The sequence below is a fragment of the Pagrus pagrus genome (assembly GCF_965226575.1).
Source record: "Pagrus pagrus genome assembly, chromosome: 3".
NCBI lineage: Eukaryota > Metazoa > Chordata > Actinopteri > Spariformes > Sparidae > Pagrus > Pagrus pagrus.
This window is the reverse complement of record NC_140187.1, coordinates 664,422-689,926: the sequence shown is the minus strand read 5'-3', so window position 1 is coordinate 689,926 and position 25,505 is coordinate 664,422. Positions and strand designations below refer to the sequence as shown.

Genomic DNA, 25,505 nt, shown 5'->3' with positions numbered 1-25,505 from the left:
ACAGAGAGGAAGAGAAGAAGAAGCAAACAAAGAGAAGAAGAGGTGACGAAGACTGCAGGCGCTTCATTTTCAATTCAAAGGTGACACATTCAACAAGCCTGATGTCCTCCTGGACAAACTGTGTGCCTGCATGTCTCTGCCTCAACTGTCAGTTTGTCCCGGTGGTCACTGATGGTACTGCAGCAAAACACACACACACCTCCATTATAAAGCAAACAGCTGACAGAGACGATGTCGCTCGTCTCTTTCTGTCCTCAGAACAGCAGTATTTTGACTTCAGTCCCTCCTCTGAGGATGAAGTCTGGTGGAGCTCAGACTCTCGTGTTCGACTCGATGTCCCGTCGGTTAACAAAGCAGCCGCAGCTGTAGATTCAGATTCCCTCTGTGTCCTTGTACAAACTGTGTGAGCAGCAGGAGATGTTTTCAGAGGTGTCTCACCTTCAGCTGCATGATGTTGTGGCCCTCGTCCTGCAGTTTGTCTTGCTCTGCTGTGTCTCTGGAGCGCAGCTGAAAGGAATGTAATTATTCAAATTGTCCTGTTTTTTCACCACTGTAACTTTCCTTTGAAGAAGGTTAGAAGTTGTTTTATTCAGATTTATTCCTCAGAGAACAAAGGCAGTCAATTTCTCACCTGTGGAGGGAAAACACTGCACTTCCTCCCAGTTAATATACACAATGCTTTCATTATTCCCTTTCCTTAAATAATGCAGAGTCACAGCAGGCCGGGAAACACTGCAGCATCTGAGGTCTGAATAACAAAAAGCTGCTGTAAACCTCCTGAGATGCTCAGTTTTAATGTTCACCTCTGTCCGGGCTCACGGTTCTGTTTGTTAGCCTGTAGCCATGCAGCTAAGAAATCTGCGGACTCGGTCCCAGGTACCAGGAGCAGTGTGCGAAACACCCGTCAATATTCGGGCGGGTCCCCATCTCCCGACTGTTTCACAATACCGATCTAAATGTTCTCAACATGCAGTAGGCCTATAACATTACAACATCTCATGGATGCAAGCCAAGACAATCAGTCTATGGCCTACATGACAACACACACGCACACACTTAACACTTTTTGATAATCCGATATGCTATAGTATTGGTAAAGCAACGCTGACATAGGAGGTTGCATTGGCTGAAGTTGTTTGGATGCACGTTGTTTTATAACAAGGAGAGGCAAAGTTGTGCATTATAATGCAGACACGACAATAACTGGCACCAATCTGGCGCACTTACAAGAGCAATCGGCTGAATAAATGCAGGTATAGCCTATCGGAGACTGGCACAATCAGTGCACTTGCAAATGAGAGCCTGCAGTATGACCGATGTGTGACATTATTTAACCATCAATCTACAGCAAATACGATCTGACAGATGCATCATTGAACACATACACAAAGTACATTCGCCTACCCGTGCAAACAGGCCATCTCTCAAACTGAAAACAGCACCAGGCGGGTGCTGACAGACAGACAGCCTACAACAAGCCAAACATCACCACGGCGGGCGCTCTCTCTAAGACCACAACCAACCACCAGGCCTACACAACTTGCGGTCGTTCCATTCGCCCACCTGCTTCGTTGTCCAACCAGCCGGCAAGTCACCTGTGCTAGCAGCAGTAGCAGCTAACGTTACGTCAGCACCTGCTGTGTCTTCGGAGCACTCGGCCTCAACTTCACGTTGTTCTTCTGGGGAGTCGCTGGGTGGGAGAGGGTCCTCTGCTCTGGTACCGAGTGGGCCCACTGTGCTGGCTGCACCTGCATCGTCTTTCGGTGCCTCTTCATCTCTGAGTGCCGCCTTTTTGGATGTGAACCCAAAGTGTGTGAGCGATATGTTCTGGTTTAGCTTTTGCTTGCTAGCCATTTTTAGTATGACGTTACGTCTTTCTTCTGTTTGGCGCACATGGCTAATTTTTATACGTGCGCAGGACCGGCTGCTCCGCTTGGCAACAAATACAACATATTAGTGAATAAATGTTTTGGATTCTGAATACTGGACATGGTGAGCTTAAACACATTTTAGTTCTGACAATAAAATATTTTATTTTTTATTTTTTTGACAAAATTTGAGACCCCCTTCAAATGTTGCTTTTGAGGCTTTCAGGGGGTCTCATGGGTTAATCGGGGGGGTCGAGCCCCCCCGGACACCCCAGTATTTCGCACACTGACCAGGAGCCTAACCCAGCAAGAACCACCTTCCCAGTGGTTTCTCGTCTTCCCGGTCCGGTCGTGTTCAATGGGAGCTGCCAGTCTGTCCAGAGTTGGCAGGTAGCTATGGCGGGGGGTGTAAAACATCTTCAGCGCTATTGGCTGCAATCACCAATCGATATCCACACCAAGCTCCTCCCTATATCTGAACTTTCTCCTCCTCACAGCTTCAAAACAGCCTCGTTACTTTAGTTTGATGCATTTGAGGTGAATTATGGATTATTGTTATTTGGCGTGGTGTTATTATTGCACGCCGCCTTCCCAACATCACAAGACTGATGTTGACCTATCAGAGGCACGGCAGACGCAGCGAGACGAAACAAAGACGTAAAAGGCGTGTTAGTGTCTCGTATCTGCAGAGAGTTTCTTATTTTCTCTCTTTGTTGCTGCTGGGGACGCTTTACCAACCCAACATGTGGCTATTTGACGTCCTGGGAACGAGACTCAACAATCAACTATCCTTGTGGTGCGTTCAGGAACAGCTGGGACAAATCCTACTGACTCTACCTTTAACTTTAATAGTCTTTGAATTATATTAATATGACGTGAGCTTCAGTTAGCTTTGACCTGGTCTGATTTTCTTCCATCGTGAACTCATTGAATCATGAAGGACGCCACACACACAAATGTATTGGTGGTATGAGTTCAGTCGTACAGCGTTCAGCTGTGTAGTTACATATATGAGATGACGCAGTCGCCACGGTGACGCTGTTGGTGCAGTGACACTTGTCTGATTGGTCTGTTTGTCTTCCTGTTTTTCATTTCGTTTCCTGTCACTCTGCTGCTAATCTGCTAACTGAGCACATTCAGCAAACACACTGATTTTCTTTTCCAACCAATTAATCAGTTTAATCATCATCCACAGTCACCACGGTAATGACTGTGTGTGTGTGTGTGTGTGTGTGTGTGTGTGTGAGAGAGTGTGTTATGGCAGTTAGTCACAGGTGACAGGAGTTGTGTTAACGTTGAAACCTCTCCAGTTGATTTCTGACATTGAGACAATTATTTTGTGTTTTCTGATATTTTGTGTTTGAATATGTAAATGAAGCAAATCTCATCAGATATTCACAGATTCTCATAAATGTGTAGAATCTGATAAAAACACCCACATGAGTATTTTAGACCTTCTCCTTCTTCTAGTCTATAAGAGCCTGAACAGACTCATTTACATCCTAACTTTAAATCAGGCTGACAGTCAGAGCTGATGGAGGAGGTGACAGAGGAGGAGATGGAGGAGGAGATGGAGTGGCTTACCGTAGGAGCAGTTTACCGTAGCAACAGTTAACCATAGCAACAGTTTACCGTAGCAACAGTTTACCATAGCAGCAGTTTACCGTAGGAGCAGTTTACCGTAGCAACAGTTTACCGTAGGAGCAGTTTACCGTAGCAACAGTTTACCATAGAAACAGTTTACCATAGCAGCAGTTTACCGTAGCAACAGTTTACCGTAGCAACAGTTTACCATAGCAACGGTTTACCGTAGGAGCAGTTTACCGTAGCAACAGTTTACCATAGCAACGGCTTACCGTAGGAGCAGTTTACCGTAGCAACAGTTTACCATGGCAACGGTTTACTGTAGCAACAGTTTCCCGTAGCAACAGTTTACCGTAGCAGCAGTTAACGGTAGCAACAGTTTACCATAGCAACGGTTTACCGTAGGAGCAGTTTACCGTAGCAACAGTTTACCATAGCAACGGTTTACTGTAGGAGCAGTTTACCGTAGCAACAGTTTACCAGAGGAACAGTTTACCGTAGCAACAGTTTACCAGAGGAACAGTTTACCGTAGCAACAGTTTACCATAGAAGCAGTTTACCATAGCAGCAGTTTACCGTAGCAACAGTTTACCGTAGCAACAGTTTACCATAGCAACGGTTTACCGTAGGAGCAGTTTACCGTAGCAACAGTTTACCATAGCAACGGTTTACTGTAGCAACAGTTTCCCGTAGCAACAGTTTACCGTAGCAGCAGTTTACAGTAGCAACAGTTTACCATAGCAACGGTTTACTGTAGGAGCAGTTTACCGTAGCAACAGTTTACCGTAGGAGCAGTTTAACGTAGCAACAGTTTACCATAGCAGCAGTTTAACGTAGCAACGGTTTACTGTAGCAACAGTTTCCCGTAGCAATAGTTTACCGTAGCAACAGTTTACCATAGCAACAGTTTACCGTAGGAGCAGTTTACCGTAGCAACAGTTTACCATAGGAGCAGTTTAACGTAGCAACAGTTTACCGTAGCAACAGTTTACCGTAGGAGCAGTTTACCGTAGCAACGGTTTACTGTAGCAACAGTTTCCCGTAGCAATAGTTTACCATAGCAGCAGTTTACCGTAGCAACAGTTTACCATAGCAACAGTTTACCGTAGGAGCAGTTTACCGTAGCAACAGTTTACCGTAGCAACAGTTTACCATAGCAACGGTTTACCGTAGGAGCAGTTTACCGTAGCAACAGTTTACCATAGCAACAGTTTACCGTAGGAGCAATTTACCGTAGCAACGGTTTACTGTAGTAACAGTTTCCCGTAGCAACGGTTTACTGTAGCAGCAGTTTACGGTAGCAACAGTTTACCATAGCAACGGTTTACTGTAGGAGCAGTTTACCATAGCAGCAGTTTACCGTAGGAGCAGTTTACCGTAGCAACAGTTTACCGTAGGAGCAGTTTACCGTAGCAACAGTTTACCGTAGCAACGGTTTACTGTAGCAACAGTTTCCCGTAGCAATAGTTTACCATAGCAGCAGTTTACCGTAGCAACAGTTTACCATAGCAACAGTTTACCATAGCAACAGTTTACCGTAGGAGCAGTTTACCGTAGCAACAGTTTACCATAGCAATGGTTTACTGTAGCAACAGTTTCCCGTAGCAACAGTTTACCATAGCAGCAGTTTACCGTAGCAACAGTTTACCATAGCAACAGTTTACCGTAGGAGCAGTTTACCGTAGCAACAGTTTACCATAGCAACAGTTTACCGTAGCAACAGTTTAACGTAGCAACAGTTTACCATAGCAGCAGTTTACCGTAGGAGCAGTTTACCGTAGCAACAGTTTACCGTAGGAGCAGTTTAACGTAGCAACCGTTTACCGTAGCAACAGTTTACCATAGGAGCAGTTTACCGTAGGAGCAGTTTACCGTAGCAACAGTTTACCATAGCAACAGTTTACCGTAGGAGCAGTTTACTGCAGCTGTAAAACAACAGCAGGATGGAAACAGAGGAGAGGCAGTGGGGGGAGCAGGGCGATCAAGACTCAAGGCCAAAATAAAAGAGAGAGCGATGGATCCTGCATCGTATCCATGGCAACGGAGTGTAGCTGCTGATTACGTTTCCTCAAAAGGTTTTTATGATGAGCTCAGGGACCAGGGACCCCTAAAGGCTGGAGAATGAACTGCAGTGTCAGACGGCTGCAGAAAGAGGAGGAGGAGGAAGGGGAGGAAGGAGCTAATAATCACATGGATTAACTGCTCAGTGGACAGAAGATCTTCCAGCCACATGAACCAATCATAACCCCTGAGAGTCCCTGGGCCCCATATGGGACATTATTCATTAATGTTCATTATTGGATTCATAGACGTCTGAGCAAACACATGAGGAGCTCCTGAGAGACGAGACGGGAGGGAGAGGAGGTGACAGGAGGAAGAGACAGAGGAAGAGGAAGATGAAGAGACATGAAGGAACAGGTGTGACAGGCCTCTGAAAGAGAAGCCATCCTTCCTCCAGTATCTGCAGAGGCACATTTCCTTTTCTTCTCCCTCACAGGTGCTTCGTTTGTTCTGGACACTTTACAGTCTTTATTCCGACTGAAGCTGAATGTCGGCGCTCAGCTGACCTGCAGCTACACTGACATCGAGGTGGGCAGGCGGTTTATCGACAGCAGAGCAGAGGCAGGCGGAGGAGCAAAGGTCTGCAGGGGGATGATAAGAGAAACAGAGGGGTGGAGGAGGAGACAGAGACGGACAAAGAGACGGAGAGACGAGGAGGACAGACATCACTGAGGGCTCTCAACACATCTTCACTCCTTTTCTTTGTGAAGCTCAGGTTTGACGCTGTCAACCTAAAGTTACCTGAACCACAGTGATGTCACAGTAAACACAAGTAGATCATCAAACTCTTTGTCCACGTCTGATCTCTGTAGTGGCCCTGAGTGTTTCTGAACAATTAGCCATGTTAATAAAAGTGAGTTCTCTTTGAAAAAAGGAAAGATTCAATTGTATCTTGATGATGAGTCATTAATGAGCCGCTGAGATCTCCACAGGTCTGAAGTGAAAGCATGAGAAACCTGAACTCACTGTGTCAAGTCAGTTTTACCTCCAGAGGCTTTACAGGATACGACAGCGTCGGCCTTTAGATCCTGATTTGGATCAGGAGAAGTCTCCAAAAACACTTAAACAAGGAAGAAAATGGTATAAAGCTCAGGAGGAGCAGCAGAGGACAAAGAGACGAGTGAACAGAAGAGATCAACACAATTATGAATGTATGAGTTCTGGCTGCTGAAACGCTGAAGCTCAACTGAACTGGTGCATTTATCTGAAGAAGTGTGAAGAGTCATAGTGAGAATAAAGGATTCACCGTGAGGAACAGGCCGGGAGCTGAACTGTGTTGAGTTTGTTTAGAGGAGCAGCTGAAGGAGAATCATAATAATGTTAATAAACATCTAATAAGGACAAATGAAGCTCAGGGACCTCAACATTAAGCAAACCTAAGGGACTAATGAGGACGTCTGTCCTCGTATGGTTTAATGTTTTCAGTCCGAGCCTCTACACATCTTCTTCTCCCTGACAGACTGTGTCAGTGTGAGCTCAGTTCAGGACTTCATCACTCGCTCAGGCTGATCAGCCTGAGCGAGCCTTCAGCTGGAGGGAAGAAGAGACGTGTGGACTTTAATATGAGCATATAGTCAGAGATTTAAGACCAGAGAGACGTCCTGTCCTGATGTCTCTACCAGCAGGGACACCTCTTCAAAGACCTGTGTGAATTATTGAACGGTGGCTGGCAGCCCTCCTGCCCGGCACGATGGCGAGAAGACGGATGGAGTTTCCATTTAGATGATTGACCCGACGCTGCGGCGGGCGCTCTGAATCCTGTTTGAACCTCCAGCCTGAAATCCTTTTGGATTAGCGAAGCCGTGAGTCAGTCTGTAAGCAGCCACTCATCAACTCTGAGCAGCAAAGCTTGTTTCTTACATGACAGGTCAGATTTTAATACACTTCACCTGCCTGTGAGCGATCAGCGAGGAGGAGCAGCAGGGATTAGTGTCCTGATGGGGGTTAGGGTCGGTGGACAGTCGGGTGTGTGGAAGCAGCGGCTGATGAATATGATCAGAAAATAAGAGAAGTGAAGTGAGAGACAGAGAGATGTGCCGGAGACGAGTGGGAGGGCAGATCCTCTTTTCTTCTCGCAGTCGGCCGGCTGCCTTCAGGAGGGAGGAAGATTAGAGGCTGTTTGGAGTTTGGCTTTTTGTTGTTGCTCTGAATCCTCAGCGTGGCCAAATACAAGCCTTCGGCTGACTCAGGCTGTTAGCTTGATGCAGCTTTTCATCCCCGGCTCGCCCAGGTTATCAACTCGGCTTTTTGGGTAGCACACAGGCGGCCCGGGGACGGTCTGGCTGATCGTGGGTGGTGATAACATCCAATGTCAATTTCTCACTTTCCTCTGGAGCGTGGCCCGTGGCTCCTGGAACCGAAGACTGGTTCACATCGGTCTTTGTAGATAATCTGTTTGAGGATGTCCTCAGCGCTGTGTAACTGATCAGCCCTGGGTCACAGCAGCATTTGAAATCCCTCCAAGTTCTTTCAGATCCTTTAAACAGACGCCAGCTATCTGCCAGAATAATCACCATCAATACACAATAACAGGGTGTTTGGCCGCCGTCAGTCACTGGAGCTGCTTCCAAGGTCCGGGCACAGTTTCAAGACGGGAAGTGTTGGTGGAGGATGTGAACTGATTCACACACTCTTGTCACATAACGACATATTGAAAATGAAATATTCAGGATGCTTCTGACTAATCCGATCTGCCCCCTTCCAATATTATACAATGAAATATTTAAAATAATGTGTTTCTTTCTTTGAGGACTTGTTTTAATCCTTCTGCTCACTGAGGAGTCGCAGTGTGTCTGCAGATAATCTGTGTGAAGACATGTGGACCGAGCCTGTCGGCTCATACAGCACAAATACAGTTTTATATACGTAGATCAATATTTTAACATTATCATCATGAATTACACAGTGTGAAGACAATAACACACCTTGTAATCACATTACATGATATGAAGAAGTGAAACAGGCTCATGTTTGAAATTAGTCTCATATGTATTGAAATATTTGTATATTTATCTTGTGAAGTACAGATTATTCATACTATCAGATTATTATCAGAGATGCATCGGTGAAGCACGTTCTCAGTTTTATATGTTGATTTAATCTACAGCTGTTGGCTACAAAACATTATAAAAACTAAACTCAAAGGGAAACTCGTATAAAACCTTTGATGTAATCTGATAAACTGCCTCCAGTGATGTCACTCAGTGGCTCAGTTGCATTGTGGGTAATGTAGGCACCGGGCATTGCAATCCTGTAACATTGTTGGACTCATTATGGACTCATTCTTCATTTTCAAATCCTGCTGCCCACATTACCCACAATGCAACTGAGCCACTTATTACATGCAGCTTCCCCTGGAGCCACAAAAGACTTTATACGAGGCTCTGACATGAAACATTAACTGTTACCATTTCATCCTGGTGTCTGAGCTGCAGCTTCACCTGACTTACAGCTTAACATCATGTATAGATTAGATGCCACCGTCTGCCTCCTCGTTAAAGTCGTGAGCTACAGACCTAGTTAAATGCCTTGCTCAAGGACTCCTCGAGGAGCAGGGAGGATCCTTGAACCTCTGTAGAGGCTGTAGATGTGAGGAGAAAGTGCAGATAACTGAGATGTCCGCTCGGTGCAGAGCGATGATCCAGGTGGAATTTATCCATATCGATGTTGCACTAATCGAGTATTCATTACTCATTAGCAGCAGTCAAGCTGTCAAATCAATGAGACCTTTGCTTCAGAGCCAAAGCAAACCTCTTGTTTAACAGCGGAGCTACGCTGGAGATAAAATCTGAGCTATAAATCTGAGACCGAGAGAGCAGAACCTCCGAGTCGATATCTCACAGAGCCATCGCTTAAAACTGGTTTCACTGCACAGTCGAGTCACACAGAGGAAATATTCTAGTGTCACATTCATTCAGTCTTTGTTAAAGAGAGTTTACATTTCAGACAAAACAAAAGTTTCTATTTTAAAGATCATTTTAGAGAAGAAGACAAAGTCTTTACTGTAGTCCTGAGTACAGCCTCTGGATCCAGTTTATGTCCTGAACACACTTGAACAATTCACAGTCTAGAACCTGGACTCATGATACAGATAAGACACATAAACATCTGAGTCTTTTCACTTCATTCATGGTTATATTTTATCTTCAGGTTGACACCGTGGTTCTTCTGTTGCTGGTGGATTTATTGGTCTGAACTTCAGCCAGCATCACCGTCATCAACTCCACCGTCCAACTGTTCAAACACGTGAAGATGAACAATAATCATGCAGTCGTATCAAACACAGACTCAGACTGCAGCAGCCAAAATAAAAATATCCACAAAGACATTAAACACATGAATAAACAAACCTCGCTGGCTGCACACAAAACAGAGGGAACGAGTCCGCCAGAGACACAAATCTACAAACACATGATGTAATATCACCTTGAACACTCCTAAACTCTGTTGGTATAAACTTCTCCTGCTTCACGTGTCTTCTGGGGGAGGCTGCAGTAAATACATGTGTCCATGAGCAATATAGAAAGTAAACATACGTCCTGATTGCAAAAACAAAATGTTTCCCGACACAACACACACATGTAATAATGGCATGAATAATATTTGTGGCAGTTAAACTTTGTGTTAACTGTGGTGCAGCGACATGTCTTCAGTTCATTTATTCACCAGAGATGTTTCCGTCCATCCTGAGGTCTGAAACTGACGTCATCACAATCCATCACAAGGTTATCGACGTGTTTCAGGTTGGAACAAAGCGTTCGACTCGCAAAATTAGAGACCCGACGCAACAAACGACTAAATGTAAATGTAATAACGTCAATATGATATAGAAATGGTTGTTTCTCAAAATCTGCAAGACATTAGATTACACAAGATTATACAAAACGTGTGCATCTCTCGTCAAAGTGCAATACTGTGGAGTTTTTTGTTTCTTATTTATATTGTTTCTACTGCTTTTTTACTTATTTTCTATATTTTTTACTTATTTATTACTGCTGGTTTTAATTAATGCTCTCTATTTTTGCTGCTATATTTTTGCAAATGTTCCCTTTGTGGGACTAATAAAGGTTTATCTCGTCTTATCTTATTAAATGCTTGTTGCCGCTGCATTCAGAACAACTTCAGTTTCAAAATCTGATATTTATCATTGTCTACCAAGATAGTCATGGTAAATATGTGAAATGTACGTATATATGTGTGTGTGTGTGTGTGTGTGTGTGTGTGTGTGTGTGTGTGTGTGTGTGTGTGTGTGTTTGTCATGTGGAGCCTCGTTTGTGTTTCTACCTCCAACAGAAGAAAACCTGTGGGGCTTTTCCTGAACAAAATGAATGTAGTTGTTAGTCGTTAATGGGTTAAGAGGACCGCAGACTTTCTGTTTTGTTTTGAGCGAAATACTTTAAACCAACTCAGTCGGCAGAATGAATTTTGACCATATACATTTCTGCAAACTGGAAATTTGTTGAAGCTGTTGTCTCTTTTGGTTCAGTTTTAAATACATTTGTGTGACACCACTGTGCTCACAGTCTGGTGAGGTTCAGGCACTAAAACCTCTTGTTGAGGTTCGAGTGAAGAAAACATCATGTTTTGGTTTGAAACACCTGATTCTGTTGCCAGAAACACGGCTGGAAAATGTTGAAACGGCGTCTCAAACAGTCGTCTCTGACTCGCAGCCTTGTCGCCTAAATGTAACTCCTCCACCTCCAGACATGAAAACCAGCTCATAAACGTGTGATCTGAATGTGATATGACACGTGTTGTAGTAATTTAAATATTATACGTAGACGTACTGTGGTTTACACAAATGTTACCTGCCATCATTTGACTCTTACTTTCAATCTTTGCCCAAAACAAAATCATATGAAGATGTTTGGGAACAGCTGATCTAACCATTGCTTGTCTCTGTCTCCAGATCGAGGACATGCAATGGCCTCGGGGGGAGCAGGACATCCCCAGCTCTGTGTGCAGCCTTCCCTGTAAAACCGGCGAGAGGAAGAAGGTGGTGAAAGGAATGCCGTGCTGCTGGCACTGCGAGCCCTGCGACGGCTACCAGTACCAGAACGACGAGTTCAGCTGCAAGCTCTGCTCCTACAACATGAGCCCCAACGCCAACCGTACGGCCTGTCAGCCCATCCCCATCATCAAGCTGGAGTGGCACTCGCCCTGGGCCGTGATTCCAGTTTTCCTGGCGATGCTCGGGATCATCGCCACCATCTTTGTCATGGCTACGTTCATACGGTACAACGACACGCCGATAGTCCGAGCATCCGGCAGGGAGCTGAGTTATGTTCTCCTCACTGGGATATTTTTGTGTTACATCATCACATTCCTCATGATCGCCAAGCCGGATGTTGGCGTGTGCTCATTCAGGAGGATTTTCCTCGGCCTGGGCATGTGCATCAGCTACGCCGCCCTCCTCACCAAAACCAACCGCATCTTCCGCATCTTCGAGCAGGGCAAGAAGTCGGTGACGGCGCCCCGGCTGATCAGCCCCACCTCGCAGCTGGCCATCACCTCCAGCCTCATCTCGGTCCAGCTGCTGGGGGTGTTCATCTGGTTCATGGTGGATCCGCCCAACACCATCATAGACTACGACGAGCAGAGGACCTTCAACCCGGATCTCGCACGAGGGGTGTTGAAATGTGACATCACAGATCTTCAGATCATCTGTTCGTTGGGTTACAGTATCCTGCTGATGGTGACGTGTACTGTTTACGCTATAAAGACCCGCGGGGTGCCCGAGAATTTTAACGAGGCCAAGCCCATCGGCTTCACCATGTACACCACCTGCATCGTGTGGCTGGCTTTTATACCCATCTTCTTCGGCACGGCGCAGTCTGCAGAAAAGGTAGGAGCCAGTGGATGGATGGGTGGATGAGAGATATGTGGAGATGGATGATGAATTATTGAATGTCAGTCTGTTGTGTTTGCATGAGTCTGTATTTTCTACAGAAACAAAACTAATTTAATTGTTGCAAACATTTTTCAAGAGGTGAAATGGAAACTTAGCTGATTACAGCTCCTAAAATTTGAGGATTAGATGTTCAGTGAAATATCTTTTGGACAGTTGCTGTCTGGGCTTGTGTTTGTTGTCGTTTACAGACTTAATGATTAATTGAGATGAAAGCTCCAGTACACAGTTATTATCATTTTGTCTTTTGACAGTTATCTGTTATTAAACAAAGTGCAGGTTTGAGAACTCGTGACACAAACAACAAAACTGGGTTTGAATTTACAAAACAGCAAAAGCTCCAAAAGACAACACGTCCTTTCATCACAACGACTGATGATCGCCAGCGACTGTCTGTGCTGACAGAAGGTCAGGAACATTTTTAAACCTTTGTTTATTCAGGGAAAGTTCACAGAGAGCAATGCTCTCTTTGTCAGGAACGCCCTGATCACATTCACACAGTCATCCTTTACACGAAACATTGTGATGTGCTCTGATAGGTCGACATCAGTCTTGTGATGTTGGGAAGGCGGCGTGCGATGACGCCAAATAACAATTATCCATAATTCACCTCAAATGCATCAAACTAAAGTAACGAGGCTGTTTTGAAGCTGTGAGGAGGAGAAAGTTCAGATGTTTGTGTTCAGATGTAGAGAGGGAAAGTCACAGAGATACTCAGTTACTGTACTTCAGTACATGTCTCAGGTATCTGTACTTTACCTAAGTATTTGCACCTTGTAACTTCCCACCTCTGTCAGTGAGAACAGGACATTTGTCACAGATTCATCAAGCGAGCAGATAAAAGCTGATCTTTTTCTCAGAGCTGACTTCAGTGAGTCTTGTTCGTCATCTCGTCTCCATCACTTTGATTATGATCCAGAGGAAATATCATCATGAAAGCAATCATTTTAAAAACAAGAGAACAAAGCACACTCACTGTTACGCTGCAATTACAAATCACCAACAAATCACAATATGGCAAAAATCCATGTCAAGCAGAGCATTACTGCATCATTCCTAATGGGTGACTATCTGTGTTGTGTCCCAGTTTATCAGCCTGAAGGCAGACGATATGCTGCTGCAAAATAATCTCATTTCCATTCGTGCAGATGGAGGAAGCCTTTGATATGAAACTCAATGATGCACATTCTGCAGTGAAATGACACAGATATAAAAAGGCAGTCGTGATGTTCCTGTTTTGTTTTACAAGTGCAGGAATCCAGATGAAATGTAATGTGCATGTTGTTGGTGAACGGCTGCATTAAGACATATTTCTTATTATCACTGTGTTTCCACCTCGGGGCTGTTTGTTCCTGATGAATCCATTACACTGTGTGGATTTAATAAAAGGACAGCAGCTGCACTCCTCAGGTGTTAGGTTTTGTGTTAAGGTGGTGGCGCTCCTCAGAGAGGATTGTGTTGTTGTTTCTGGGTTACAGCAGGTTATTAAAGCTCCCAGGAGTCCACACAATTAGCTGCTTCTCTCCGGCCGGCGGCTGCAGCTGAATGTTGCTGTACTGTGAGAAAAGTTTTTAGGAAACTTGTTGGAAAGTTTAAAGGTTCTCACCATAATTGCATGACCTTTACATCTTATCACATTTTTTTGGAAACTATGGCTAAATGAAATGAGTCCGTGTGAAATGTGAAATTCAATCTGCTGAGCAGCGTTAATAAGCTTTAGCCAAACTCCATCAGGCACTGCAGGGATAAATAATGATTATGTGAGCGCTGTTAAACTGGTTTGTGGCCCCACTGATCTGTTTAACTTGTTTGTTATTTCAGGATGCTTAAAAACTTTAATGTTCTTGTTTCATTTATTAGAAACAGCAAATCGTTTCCTTTACTTGTTGCATAAATGTATTAATGACCATACATCTACAGACCATACATCCACAGACCATACAGCCACAGACCACACAGCCACAGACCATACAGCTACAGACCATACATCTACAGACCACACAGCCACAGACCACACAGCTACAGACCATACAGCTACAGACCATACATCTACAGACCACACAGCTACAGACCATACAGCCACAGACCATAAAGCCACAGACCATACAGCAACAGACCATACAGCTACAGACCATACAGCCACAGACCACACAGCTACAGACCATACAGCCACAGACCATAAAGCCACAGACCATACAGCAACAGACCATACAGCTACAGACCATACAGCCACAGACCATACAGCCACAGACCACACAGCTACAGACCATACAGCCACAGACCATACAGCCACAGACCACACAGCTACAGACCATACAGCCACAGACCATACAGCCACAGACCACACAGCTACAGACCATACAGCTACAGACCATACAGCCACAGACCATACAGCCACAGACCATACAGCTACAGACCATACATCTACAGACCACACAGCTACAGACCATACAGCCACAGACCATAAAGCCACAGACCATACAGCAACAGACCATACAGCTACAGACCATACATCTACAGACCATACAGCCACAGACCATACAGCCACAGACCACACAGCTACAGACCACACATCTACAGACCATACAGCTACAGACCATACATCTACAGACCATACAGCCACAGACCATACAGCCACAGACCATACAGCTACAGACCACACAGCTACAGACCATACACCCACAGACCATACATCCACAGACCATACAGCTACAGACCATACAGCTACAGACCATACATCCACAGACCATACATCTACAGACCATACAGCTACAGACCACACAGCTACAGACCATACACCCACAGACCATACATCCACAGACCATACAGCTACAGACCACACAGCTACAGACCATACACCCACAGACCATACATCCACAGACCATACAGCTACAGACCACACAGCTACAGACCATACACCCACAGACCATACATCCACAGACCATACAGCTACAGACCATACAGCCACAGACCATACAGCTACAGACCACACAGCTACAGACCATACATCCACAGACCATACAGCTACAGACCATACAGCCACAGACCATACATCTACAGACCATACATCTACAGACCATACATCCACAGACCATACAGCCACAGACCATACAGCTACAGACCATACAGCTACAGACCATACATCTACAGACCATACATCCACAGACCATACATCCACAGACCATACAGCCACAGACCATACATCCACAGACCATACAGCTACAGACCATAAAGCCACAGACCATACAGCAACAGACCATACAGCTACAGACCATACATCCACAGACCATACAGCCACAGACCATACATCTACAGACCATACATCCACAGACCATACAGCCACAGACCATACATCCACAGACCATACATCTACAGACCATACATCTACAGACCATACAGCTACAGACCATACAGCTACAGACCATACATCTACAGACCATACATCTACAGACCATACATCCACAGACCATACATCTACAGACCATACATCTACAGACCATACAGCTACAGACCATACAGCTACAGACCATACAGCCACAGACCATACAGCTACAGACCATACAGCCACAGACCATACAGCTACAGACCATACAGCCACAGACCATACATCTACAGACCATACAGCTACAGACCATACAGCTACAGACCATACAGCCACAGACCATACAGCTACAGACCACACAGCTACAGACCACACAGCCACAGACCATACAGCCACAGACCATACATCCACAGACCATACAGCCACAGATCATACATCTACAGACCATACAGCCACAGACCATACAGCTACAGACCATACAGCCACAAACCATACAGCTACAGACCACACAGCTACAGACCATACAGCTACAGACCACACAGCTACAGACCACACATCTACAGACCATACAGCTACAGACCATACAGCTACAGACCATACAGCCACAGACCATACAGCTACAGACCACACAGCTACAGACCATACAGCTACAGACCATACAGCCACAGACCATACAGCTACAGTGGGCACTACTTGTTAATGTACGTTTTCTTAACAGTGTTTTACAATTAAACACATTTCTTGACAAAGTTAATGTTTAAAAACTAAAAATGTTATTTTCTTTCTCTTTATCAGCATAAACCTTTGAAGTGCAAAGTATCTGATACATGTGTTGAGATCAGCTGTTGTACTCAAATACAGCCAGCGTTGTAAAAACAGTCTCCAGGATATAATGTGAGCAGTTATACACATTAAATGATTATTAGCCACCTGGCGCAGCAGGAGGAGGGAGGGGCGTTATTACAGAGATCCAGTCACACACCTGGATGTTTTTTAGGACACCTGCAGACATTTCCAGTTGTTTTGACACAAGGCTGCCAAACAGGCAACCGCAGTCGGACCATCTCCATCGCCAACATGGCTGCAGAACAGGCGACCACAGTTTGAGTCACACCACTGGATGTTTTTTAGGACACCTGCAGACACTTCCAGCTGTTTCGTGTTACTTAATCCAAACCCTGATGTTTTCTGTCACTAACAAGTGGTTTTTGTGCCTAAAACTAACCAGAGCATAAACACAGAGCTGTGACCAGAGAAATAGAAAATTTAACATAAACAAACATTAAGTTTCATCATAGAGAAACATTCAGGCTCAACTTATCTGTGGTTTTATCACAAGCGTAAAGCTCCATTCATGGCTTGTTTCTCTTGAGGTCTTTAAGTGTGTCTTTATGTGAGAGGTTTTAAATAGTAGGTAAACTTGTATAAAACATTTGTGGTGTCAAAGTTTGAGTGTCGACAGGTGAAGGACGCGTGCTCGTTGAATCTCTGTGTTGAAGCACTGACAGTTTGTGCTGTGATGAGTTTTATAACCTGAGTTGAGAAACGAACGAGACAAATTGTACAAATCTGTAGGAACAGGAAGTGTCGTCGTGCTCACACACTTTTCTTGATGAATGAACTTGTTCAGCATTACCAGCGGAGTGAATTTAAATTGGGTTTTGATGAAGTACAAATATCCTTCTAATGCCGAAGTTGTCAGTGATTGAAGTTTGGGTTTGGAGCTGTAAACCTGGCCAGAGGCAGAGATTAGGAGGGTTCTGCCGTCCCTCTCGTCCCCGAGGAGGACCTGTGTGTTATCAGCGGTCCAGGTGAGCATCGGGCCGACACCGTGAGCTCTGGGCTCTGATCTCTGGCACAGTCGTTGGGAAGACTAAGCCTCTCTGCTTGGCACTCAGCATTAAAGAGATGGACTGAGGAAAACCCTTGTGATGGACTCGTGTCCTGTCCACAGGGATACACTTGTCCACCTAAACTGCTTCAGGCCACAGTGGCAGCCGATAAGCTCCGAGCCTCTGAGCCGCCTAACAGGCCCGTCAGCGCCGGCTGAAGGGAATCCTGCAGCCTTATAACACTAACCAGGTCCAACAGTACATCAGGAACTACTCTAACTGTTAACAGTGAAGGAGCCACAAGTTTTTCTGAAAGGAGAAAGTCTTTGAGACAGTTTTTCTTCTTTATGTTCTCTGGAGGCACAAAGAGCTCAGAGGAACAACAGATTCATCAACATCTGTGTCTTATCGCACATCATGGTGATGGTGTGACTGTAGATGGCTGCCGAGCCAGAGACCAGTGTTCAAGACTGAGTTTCAACATTAGTTCACATGAAACCACTGGATGTATTCATTTTTAATATGATCATTTCACTTTGATTTCCAACTGGTTTCTTTCCAACTTCTGCAGGTCACTAAACTGAAGGACATTTAAAAAAATGATATTCTCACTGATCACGCTCACACAGATTCTTGATTATTGTCTGTCAGTAAATATCAAATTGTAACTATAAAATAACTATAAATTAACGAACTATAAAAGACATTTAGCAAAATTGTTCCAGAGCTGGACTGAAGTGACAGAAATTCAAGTTTTATGAAATTTTGGAAATGTATTAAAGAAATGAGCAACTATTTATCAACTGCTCATTAGAAAATAGCAGATTCTTTTTTAAGACACATTTTGAGGTAATTATTGTGATAATTTTAAAGGAATTTAAAATAAATGACTTGGTTAATATCACCTACTAATTGTGATAAATCTACTAAAGTGTTATTGAGATCAGCAGTAAAGTGAAGCTGAAAGCTGGAGATGAAGGTTAGTATCTGAACATGTTGTCAGTCTGACAGTAACGTTCAGTGGACTGTAGCGGGTCATGTTGGGTCATGTTGGGTCATGTTGGGTCACGCTGGGGTTCACAGGGTACCAAACCTGGAGTACTCGGCTTATACAGACCTCAGGATCACAATTTTGAATTGATACAAAAATCACACATGTACTCACATAAAATCCTGTTCGTCTGGTTTCACACCTGAAATCTCCCCATCTTTACGTACAGTATGCAGCACACGCTGTCAGCGCCGCCGCTGCGCTTAACAGTTAACCACTTTCAGCTGGTCACCACTGACGCTGGTCCGAACAAAACAGTTAGCACACTTTGGCCGAGCTAACATCACTTCAGCTCAGCTAAATGTTACAGAGGTGCTCGTCACAGTTTGCATCACAATCACACAGTCAGGATCTGTGAGCTCTGCAGACGCAGCGCTGATATCTGTGAAGACGGCAACTTACAGGTGATTAGACAAAAGTCACTGTCACAAAGAAAGAGGTCGATAACATCAGAATATCGAGGCTGAAGTGATGGAAACTGTTTAATTCTTTGCAACGACTGAAAGATGCAGACAAAATGATTAAACAACGATGTAAATCAACAGTCAGTCTGTTTGAATGTGATGCACACAAAGTTATATAAACGCTGAGTTATTAATATTTCAATAATTCACACCTTATAACAAACTCTTTAATGCTACAATACGATCATACAACATTATTACAGTCGCATTATTTGAAATAAAAAACTGATATTCCACCAAGAAAGTTTAATTTGACTGACGATGTTTGTGACATAACTTTCTAATGAAAAAGCCACGTACATCAGATGGTGAGGTCATTTCTCTGATACTGAGGAGGAGTCGGGTCTGCGGAGGAAAAGGAAGATAAAAGAGTAGACAGAGAAAGCAGGAGGCAGATAAGAGATCTGCAGGAGATAAAGCAGGAAAGTACAGAGAGATCTTCTGTGTAGTAAATTGGGAGACTGGGGAGAAAAAAGAAGGAAAGCACAGCATGATCTGTGGTGGGAGGAAATACAAGAGAGGACGGAGGAGGAGAGAATGGCAGGGAGACAAAGAGAAACCGAGAGGACAACAGACAACAAGAGAGGCACAGATTGAAAGAGGACGGACGGACGAAGACGTGTCTGAAAGGTATTCAGGTGATTTCAAGGCTTTTTCCTTCGACCCTGCAGCGACTGAGAGTGAAGAGAGAGAGCGACAGAGTGAGAGGTCGTCTTTTATTTAAACTCTTCTTTGTTTGCTTTCATCACATAGCATCCAAAAAAATAATTCATGTTTCACAGAAATTAAGAGAACAACAAAACCCTGAAAAAAGAAAATGGCGGAAGAGAAATGAGCGTTCTGATCCTCAGATTCTCCATCAGGAGAAGAAAACACTTAAAGGCAACACAGCTAGCTTAGCGTTAGCCTGAAGCTGCATTACCAGATACATTATTATGGATCCCAAACCCACCCGACTCCGCCTCTGATTGGCTGCCTTTGCTGACTCGGCTCTCTACCCTCGGCGCTCTGCTGGTGTCTGTTTGCCTTGCGGTTCTGATACAACAGTTTAGGAGCTGTAGTTTCCTCAGTAAACACACCGACCTCTCCAGTCTGCTGCTGCTCCTCTGAAGGTCGCTCATCTTCTGGAGATGCTCGTCACTGCCGGGTGTCTGCAGGGCTGCTGCTGGCCCGCTATAAGCCCAGAGACTCTGCAGCTACGACAGCCAAGTGTTACACAGGAAACTACAGTTCACAACCGGCTGTATCAGCTCTGCAGCTGGACACCAACACCAGACAACCACTGAACATACAGTTAGGAAACTGTCTCATCTGTGGTCTGACACAGTAAATCCATCGCGGCCCGCTGTCCTCCCTCCCTCCGGTCGTCCATCTCAGATTTATTCAGGTTTTCAACAGGAATGGGGCGTCTCTGCCACTTTTCTCCACTTATACTGTCAAAAAAATAAAAAATATGTTGCTAAATCAAGCACAGACCACGAGAACCAAGACTCTGTCGAGGCTTTCATCATGTAAAAATGATAAACACAAGCCAATCAGAGGCAGAGAGGGGCGGGTCTGCAGGAGGACCAGTGGGATCCATCGTCTGATCAACATGATTGTTGTGTTGGAACAATGACTGTCTCCTCTTTACACTCAGAGACAGAGACAGAGACAGACACAGACACAGACAGAGAGACAGAGACAGACACAGACACAGACACAGAGACAGACACAGACACAGACACAGAGACAGAGACAGACACAGAGACAGAGAAAGACACAGACACAGACACAGAGACAGACAGAGAGACAGACACAGAGACAGACACAGACACAGACACAGAGACAGAGACAGAGACAGACACAGAGACAGAGACAGACACAGACACAGACACAGAGACAGACACAGAGACAGAGACAGAGACAGACACAGACACAGACAAAGACACAGAGACAGACACAGAGACAGAGACAGACACAGACACAGACACAGAGACAGACACAGAGACAGAGACAGAGACTACTACAGAGACTTTAGAGACTGAGGGAAGAAAACTGAGCAGCGAGCAAAGACCAGTGTGTTTCTGTGGCTCTGTTAGCTGCAGGGATGGGTGTGTGTGTGTGTGTGTGTGTGTGTGTGTGTGTGTGTGTGTGTGTGTGTGTGTGTTGACGTCAGCAGGCAGCCAGCAGCTGAGTGGAGCTCTGACATCCTGGCCTTTGCTGCTTGTCATTACCTACCTGGCCCGAGACGAGCAGAATACAGATGAGGAGAGAGGAAGAAGCTGCTCGCCCTGCGCACGCACACACACACACACACACACAACCACACACACACACAATAAACAAACACACACACATGCGTGGACACACTGAAGCGCCTAACTTACACATGCAGACATACACACACATTGGCAGACAGCAGAGAGCAAAGCAGCCATGATGGGAGGAAAGAGGGAGAGACAACATGAAGGGAAGGAGTGATGCAATGAAGGCAGGAGGGAGGAGGAGGGGGGAGGAGAGGGGAGAGGAGAGGAGGGAGGAGGGGGGGAGAGGGGAGGAGGAGAGGGAGGGAGGAGGAGAGGGGAGGAGGGGAGAGGAGAGGGGAGGAGGGAGGAGAGGAGAGGAGGGAGGAGAGGGGAGGAGGGGGGAGAGGAGAGGAGGGAGGAGAGGGGAGGAGGGAGGAGAGGAGAGGAGGGAGGAGAGGGGAGGAGGAGAGGGGAGGAGGGGGGAGAGGAGAGGAGGGAGGAGAGGGGAGGAGGGAGGAGAGGAGAGGAGGGAGGAGAGGGGAGGAGGGAGGAGGAGAGGGGAGGGGGAGAGGGGAGGAGGGGGAGAGGGGAGGAGGGGGGAGAGGAGAGGAGGGAGGAGAGGGGAGGAGGGAGGAGAGGAGAGGAGGGAGGAGAGGGGAGGAGGGAGGAGGAGAGGGGAGGGGGAGAGGGGAGGAGGGGGGAGAGGAGAGGAGGGAGGAGAGGAGAGGAGGGAGGAGAGGAGAGGAGGGAGGAGAGGGGAGGAGGGAGGAGGAGAGGGGAGGGGGAGAGGGGAGGAGAGGGGAGGAGGGAGGAGGGGGGAGAGGGGGGGAGGGAGGAGGATGTGAAGGAGGCTGTCGATGTGTTGAAGAGGCCAGCGTGAGGAAGACGAGGACCAAAACACAAAGAGAAGGAAGAGAAGATCCTCCCACGCAACCTGAGTGCAACACTGAGAGCAACTGACACTAATGAACAGAGAGCACAGCGTGCACGCACATCAACACACACATGTACGTGCACACACATTAACACACATGTACGTGCACACACATCAACACATGAGATTTGAAATACGTAATGTAAGTTTAGACTGAATATTGTTGTCTGTGCCGTGTTTCTCATGAGTGACGGCTGGTTCGTCTGTCTGCAGCTGAGTTATCACTTCATTATCTGACACACAACACGTGTCGTCTCTGCTTCGTTTTAAAGGCTGAACTGCTCTGAAACAGGAGCTACGAGTTACTGAATATCAGAATCAAACACAGCATCAGTATCTGTTAGATATTCATCAGAAACATGCAGCTGTGCGCTCACATACTGTACGTACGTATGTTTCATCCTCGATCAGCGGCTCGTACGTCCGTCATGTTCTCCCTGAAGTTTCCTGAACGTCATTTTCTGCACAAAAATCAACTTTTGAAGTCAAACACAAACACAAAGACGAGCGTGTCTGCGTGCTACAGTGCAGCTTCTGTAATATCCAATAATGCAGAGGGATTAGCCTCTGTGTGCTTAACAGGCTCCCATTCTCATACTGATAAAAGCTGTTTGCTTTACCCTGAAAAGGGATTTGCTGTATCTAAATGTAACAGAGGTTTATTGTGTGTGTCCTCTGATGTGAATGTGGTGACAGACTCATTCAGGATTTAGCTGCGAGGGTCCCGAGCGGCTCGCAGCACCGACGGTACAATAGAAAAGGTGAGATGTGTTTATCAGCCTCCAACAGCTGAGACTCCAAATCCTCCTCAGATCAACATCGTCTCAAGTTCACTCAGTTTATTTCTCTCTCGTGCTTCCTGAATGTCTTTTTATCAGATAAGACGAACAAAACGTTTCATCCAGTTTGTTTTAAAAGTATATTTGAGAGTTCAGTTAGTTGAGAGGGTAAAGTTTGAGACATTTGGTGTTTTTGGTTAAATGTTAATAAAGACATTTGTCTCGTGCTTCACGTCACTGTGCACTATGAATATTTAACCAAGACAATGATCCGAGCTGAACCGACGCCTGTGAGCGCCTAAACAGAACCACTGAAAGGTTCAGTAGAAGTTCAGCTCTGCGAAGAAAAACTCAGGAAACATTTTACTGATACGTTCAGTATCAGCACATTTAAATTTCTCCCCTGCTATGTAAAAAAAAAAAAAGGATTAATCTAGATTATATTTGTTGTTTCCCCCAAAACATATTTGCTTTTGTAAATTTGTTGCATCAATCTAACTTCTGGGAGACGGACCGGGTCGGACGTGACTGCTGAATGTTTAAATCTCCAGGCTCATACGTGATCCGTCCTCCTGATGCATCCTGACTTCAATCAGCTGTTTAAAAGTTTCATTCATTGTCCTCCGGAGCGTTTCCTCCGTCCTGTCAGCTCATGAAAGCAGCTGCGGAGACGTCACAGAGCACGTGCAAACAGACAAACTGATGTTTTAGTAAGTAACAGTTTGTTTGTGACGACAGTTCAGTTATGAAATAATAACGTTGTCTGTGGTCGTTGGTCAAATATGAGCCTCATCCTCAACACCTGCTGCTTGTTTCCTGTCAATGTTTCACAATAAAAGCCTTGTTAAGAAGCCACTCTGTGAAGCTAAGCTAACGGCTATTCCGGGTTCGTGCTAACTAGCTGCATGCTGCCTGCTCTCTCTACCTGCACCTGAGAAATGCTGCTTCTCATGTTGCCTCGCCTGCTTCATTTTCCTTCAGGTCCCGTCAGGTCCGTCAGGTCCCATCAGGTCCCGTCAGGTCCCATCAGGTCCCGTCAGGTCCGTCAGGTCCCATCAGGTCCCATCAGGTCCGTCAGGTCCCATCAGTCCCATCAGGTCCCGTCAGTCGGTGAACGGGTCTCTTTAAAACACAGAAACAAACAGCGGCTCATGAATACTGAGGCTGGCTGTGATCCGCTGCTCGCTCTGCTCACCGCTGCCGTCACGTCACCACATCCACACACCTCATGTATGAAAACAGGAAGTGGTTTGTCATCATTGGTTTAATGGAGACTTCTTGTTTCCTGTGATGTCCTGCGTGTGTTGGTCTCATGCATAGAAATGCAAAGACAGAAGCTACTGTGATATGTTGGAGCTTCATGAATAAATCAGCAGAGGAAAAGTGTTTTCTTCAACAGAATATCTCATTTCCCAGGAGAGTCGTACATCTCCTTATGCAAAGTGCCAAGGTCAAACAGCAGAGACTTGTTCTTGTTATTAAGGCTTAAACTGCCAGCGTCCGACTTGATTTAACTGTATGTAACCAGGAACATCCACACAGGAGGAGGAGGAGGAGGAGGAGGAGGAGGACGAGGAGGAGGAGGGCAGAGGGGAGGACAATATTTGCAATGCTAATATCATTTCTTTATGCAGCATTGCATTTTATAGCATCCATTAATGTTTGTGTTTTCCACCTGTCTCTCCTCCTCCTCCTCGCTCCCTGCTTGTCATCACTTCCTGTTTGTTGTCTCCTCCTCTCTCATGTTTTATGACTTCACTCCCACAGAAACATCTTCTGTGTCACTGCTCTGTGGTCGGTACCGTCCGTCTGTTCGGTCCAGACTAGAATCTCTGAAGAACTGTTGGATGGATTGTTCCTGTTCTCCAGATGATGAATCAGTTTCCTGTTGTGTCACCAAGTGTCTGACATTCATGTTCCCCTCATGATGAACATAATAACTTTATTGATCCTCTGACACTAAAGAACGATGGCACACGTTGTAGCTGCTAAACGTCAGCATGCTAACATTGTCATGGTGGGTATATTAGCATGAGGCTGCAACTGATGATTCAGTTCATGGTCTCAGTGAAGGAAGATGAGCAGGTGCAGCAGTCTCCTAAACCACTGAAGCAGCTGGACACTTCTTACTTTTTACAACCTCAAAAACAACCAAAAAAACCTGAAATGTCTCCACACAGCTCGTCCAGAGCGAAGTGACAGGCGAGAGGCTAAAACAGTGAGCGCAAGTTTAAGCTACATTTCTACATTTGTTCAAAACAATTAAAGTTGAACATAACGAAGCTTCTGTTTTAATTGATCTGTTTGCAGCATTTATTCTGGACCGTTCTTCCTGTGTGATTTGTTTTGTCCTCAACCTAAAGATTTCAGTTTGCTGTCGTCGAGGAGAGAAACACAAGCTGACATCAGAGAAAGTTTCCCTTTCTTCTTAAGCTGATTAATCAATTATTAAAACAGTTGGTGATTCATTATATT

The 25,505-nt window shown here is 45.4% G+C and overlaps 1 protein-coding gene across 3 annotated transcripts in view; it reads left to right on the top strand.

The window, feature by feature from the left end:
- The window catches only part of grm7 (glutamate metabotropic receptor 7), a 232,835-nt gene that overhangs the window by 187,969 nt on the left and 19,361 nt on the right, over positions 1–25,505 (top strand). For all 3 annotated transcript variants that reach the window (XM_084349688.1, XM_084349689.1, XM_084349690.1), the window contains exon 8: positions 11,422–12,357. In XM_084349688.1, coding sequence (XP_084205814.1) covers positions 11,422–12,357 — 936 coding nt within the window. The remainder of the gene's footprint in view (positions 1–11,421; positions 12,358–25,505) is intronic.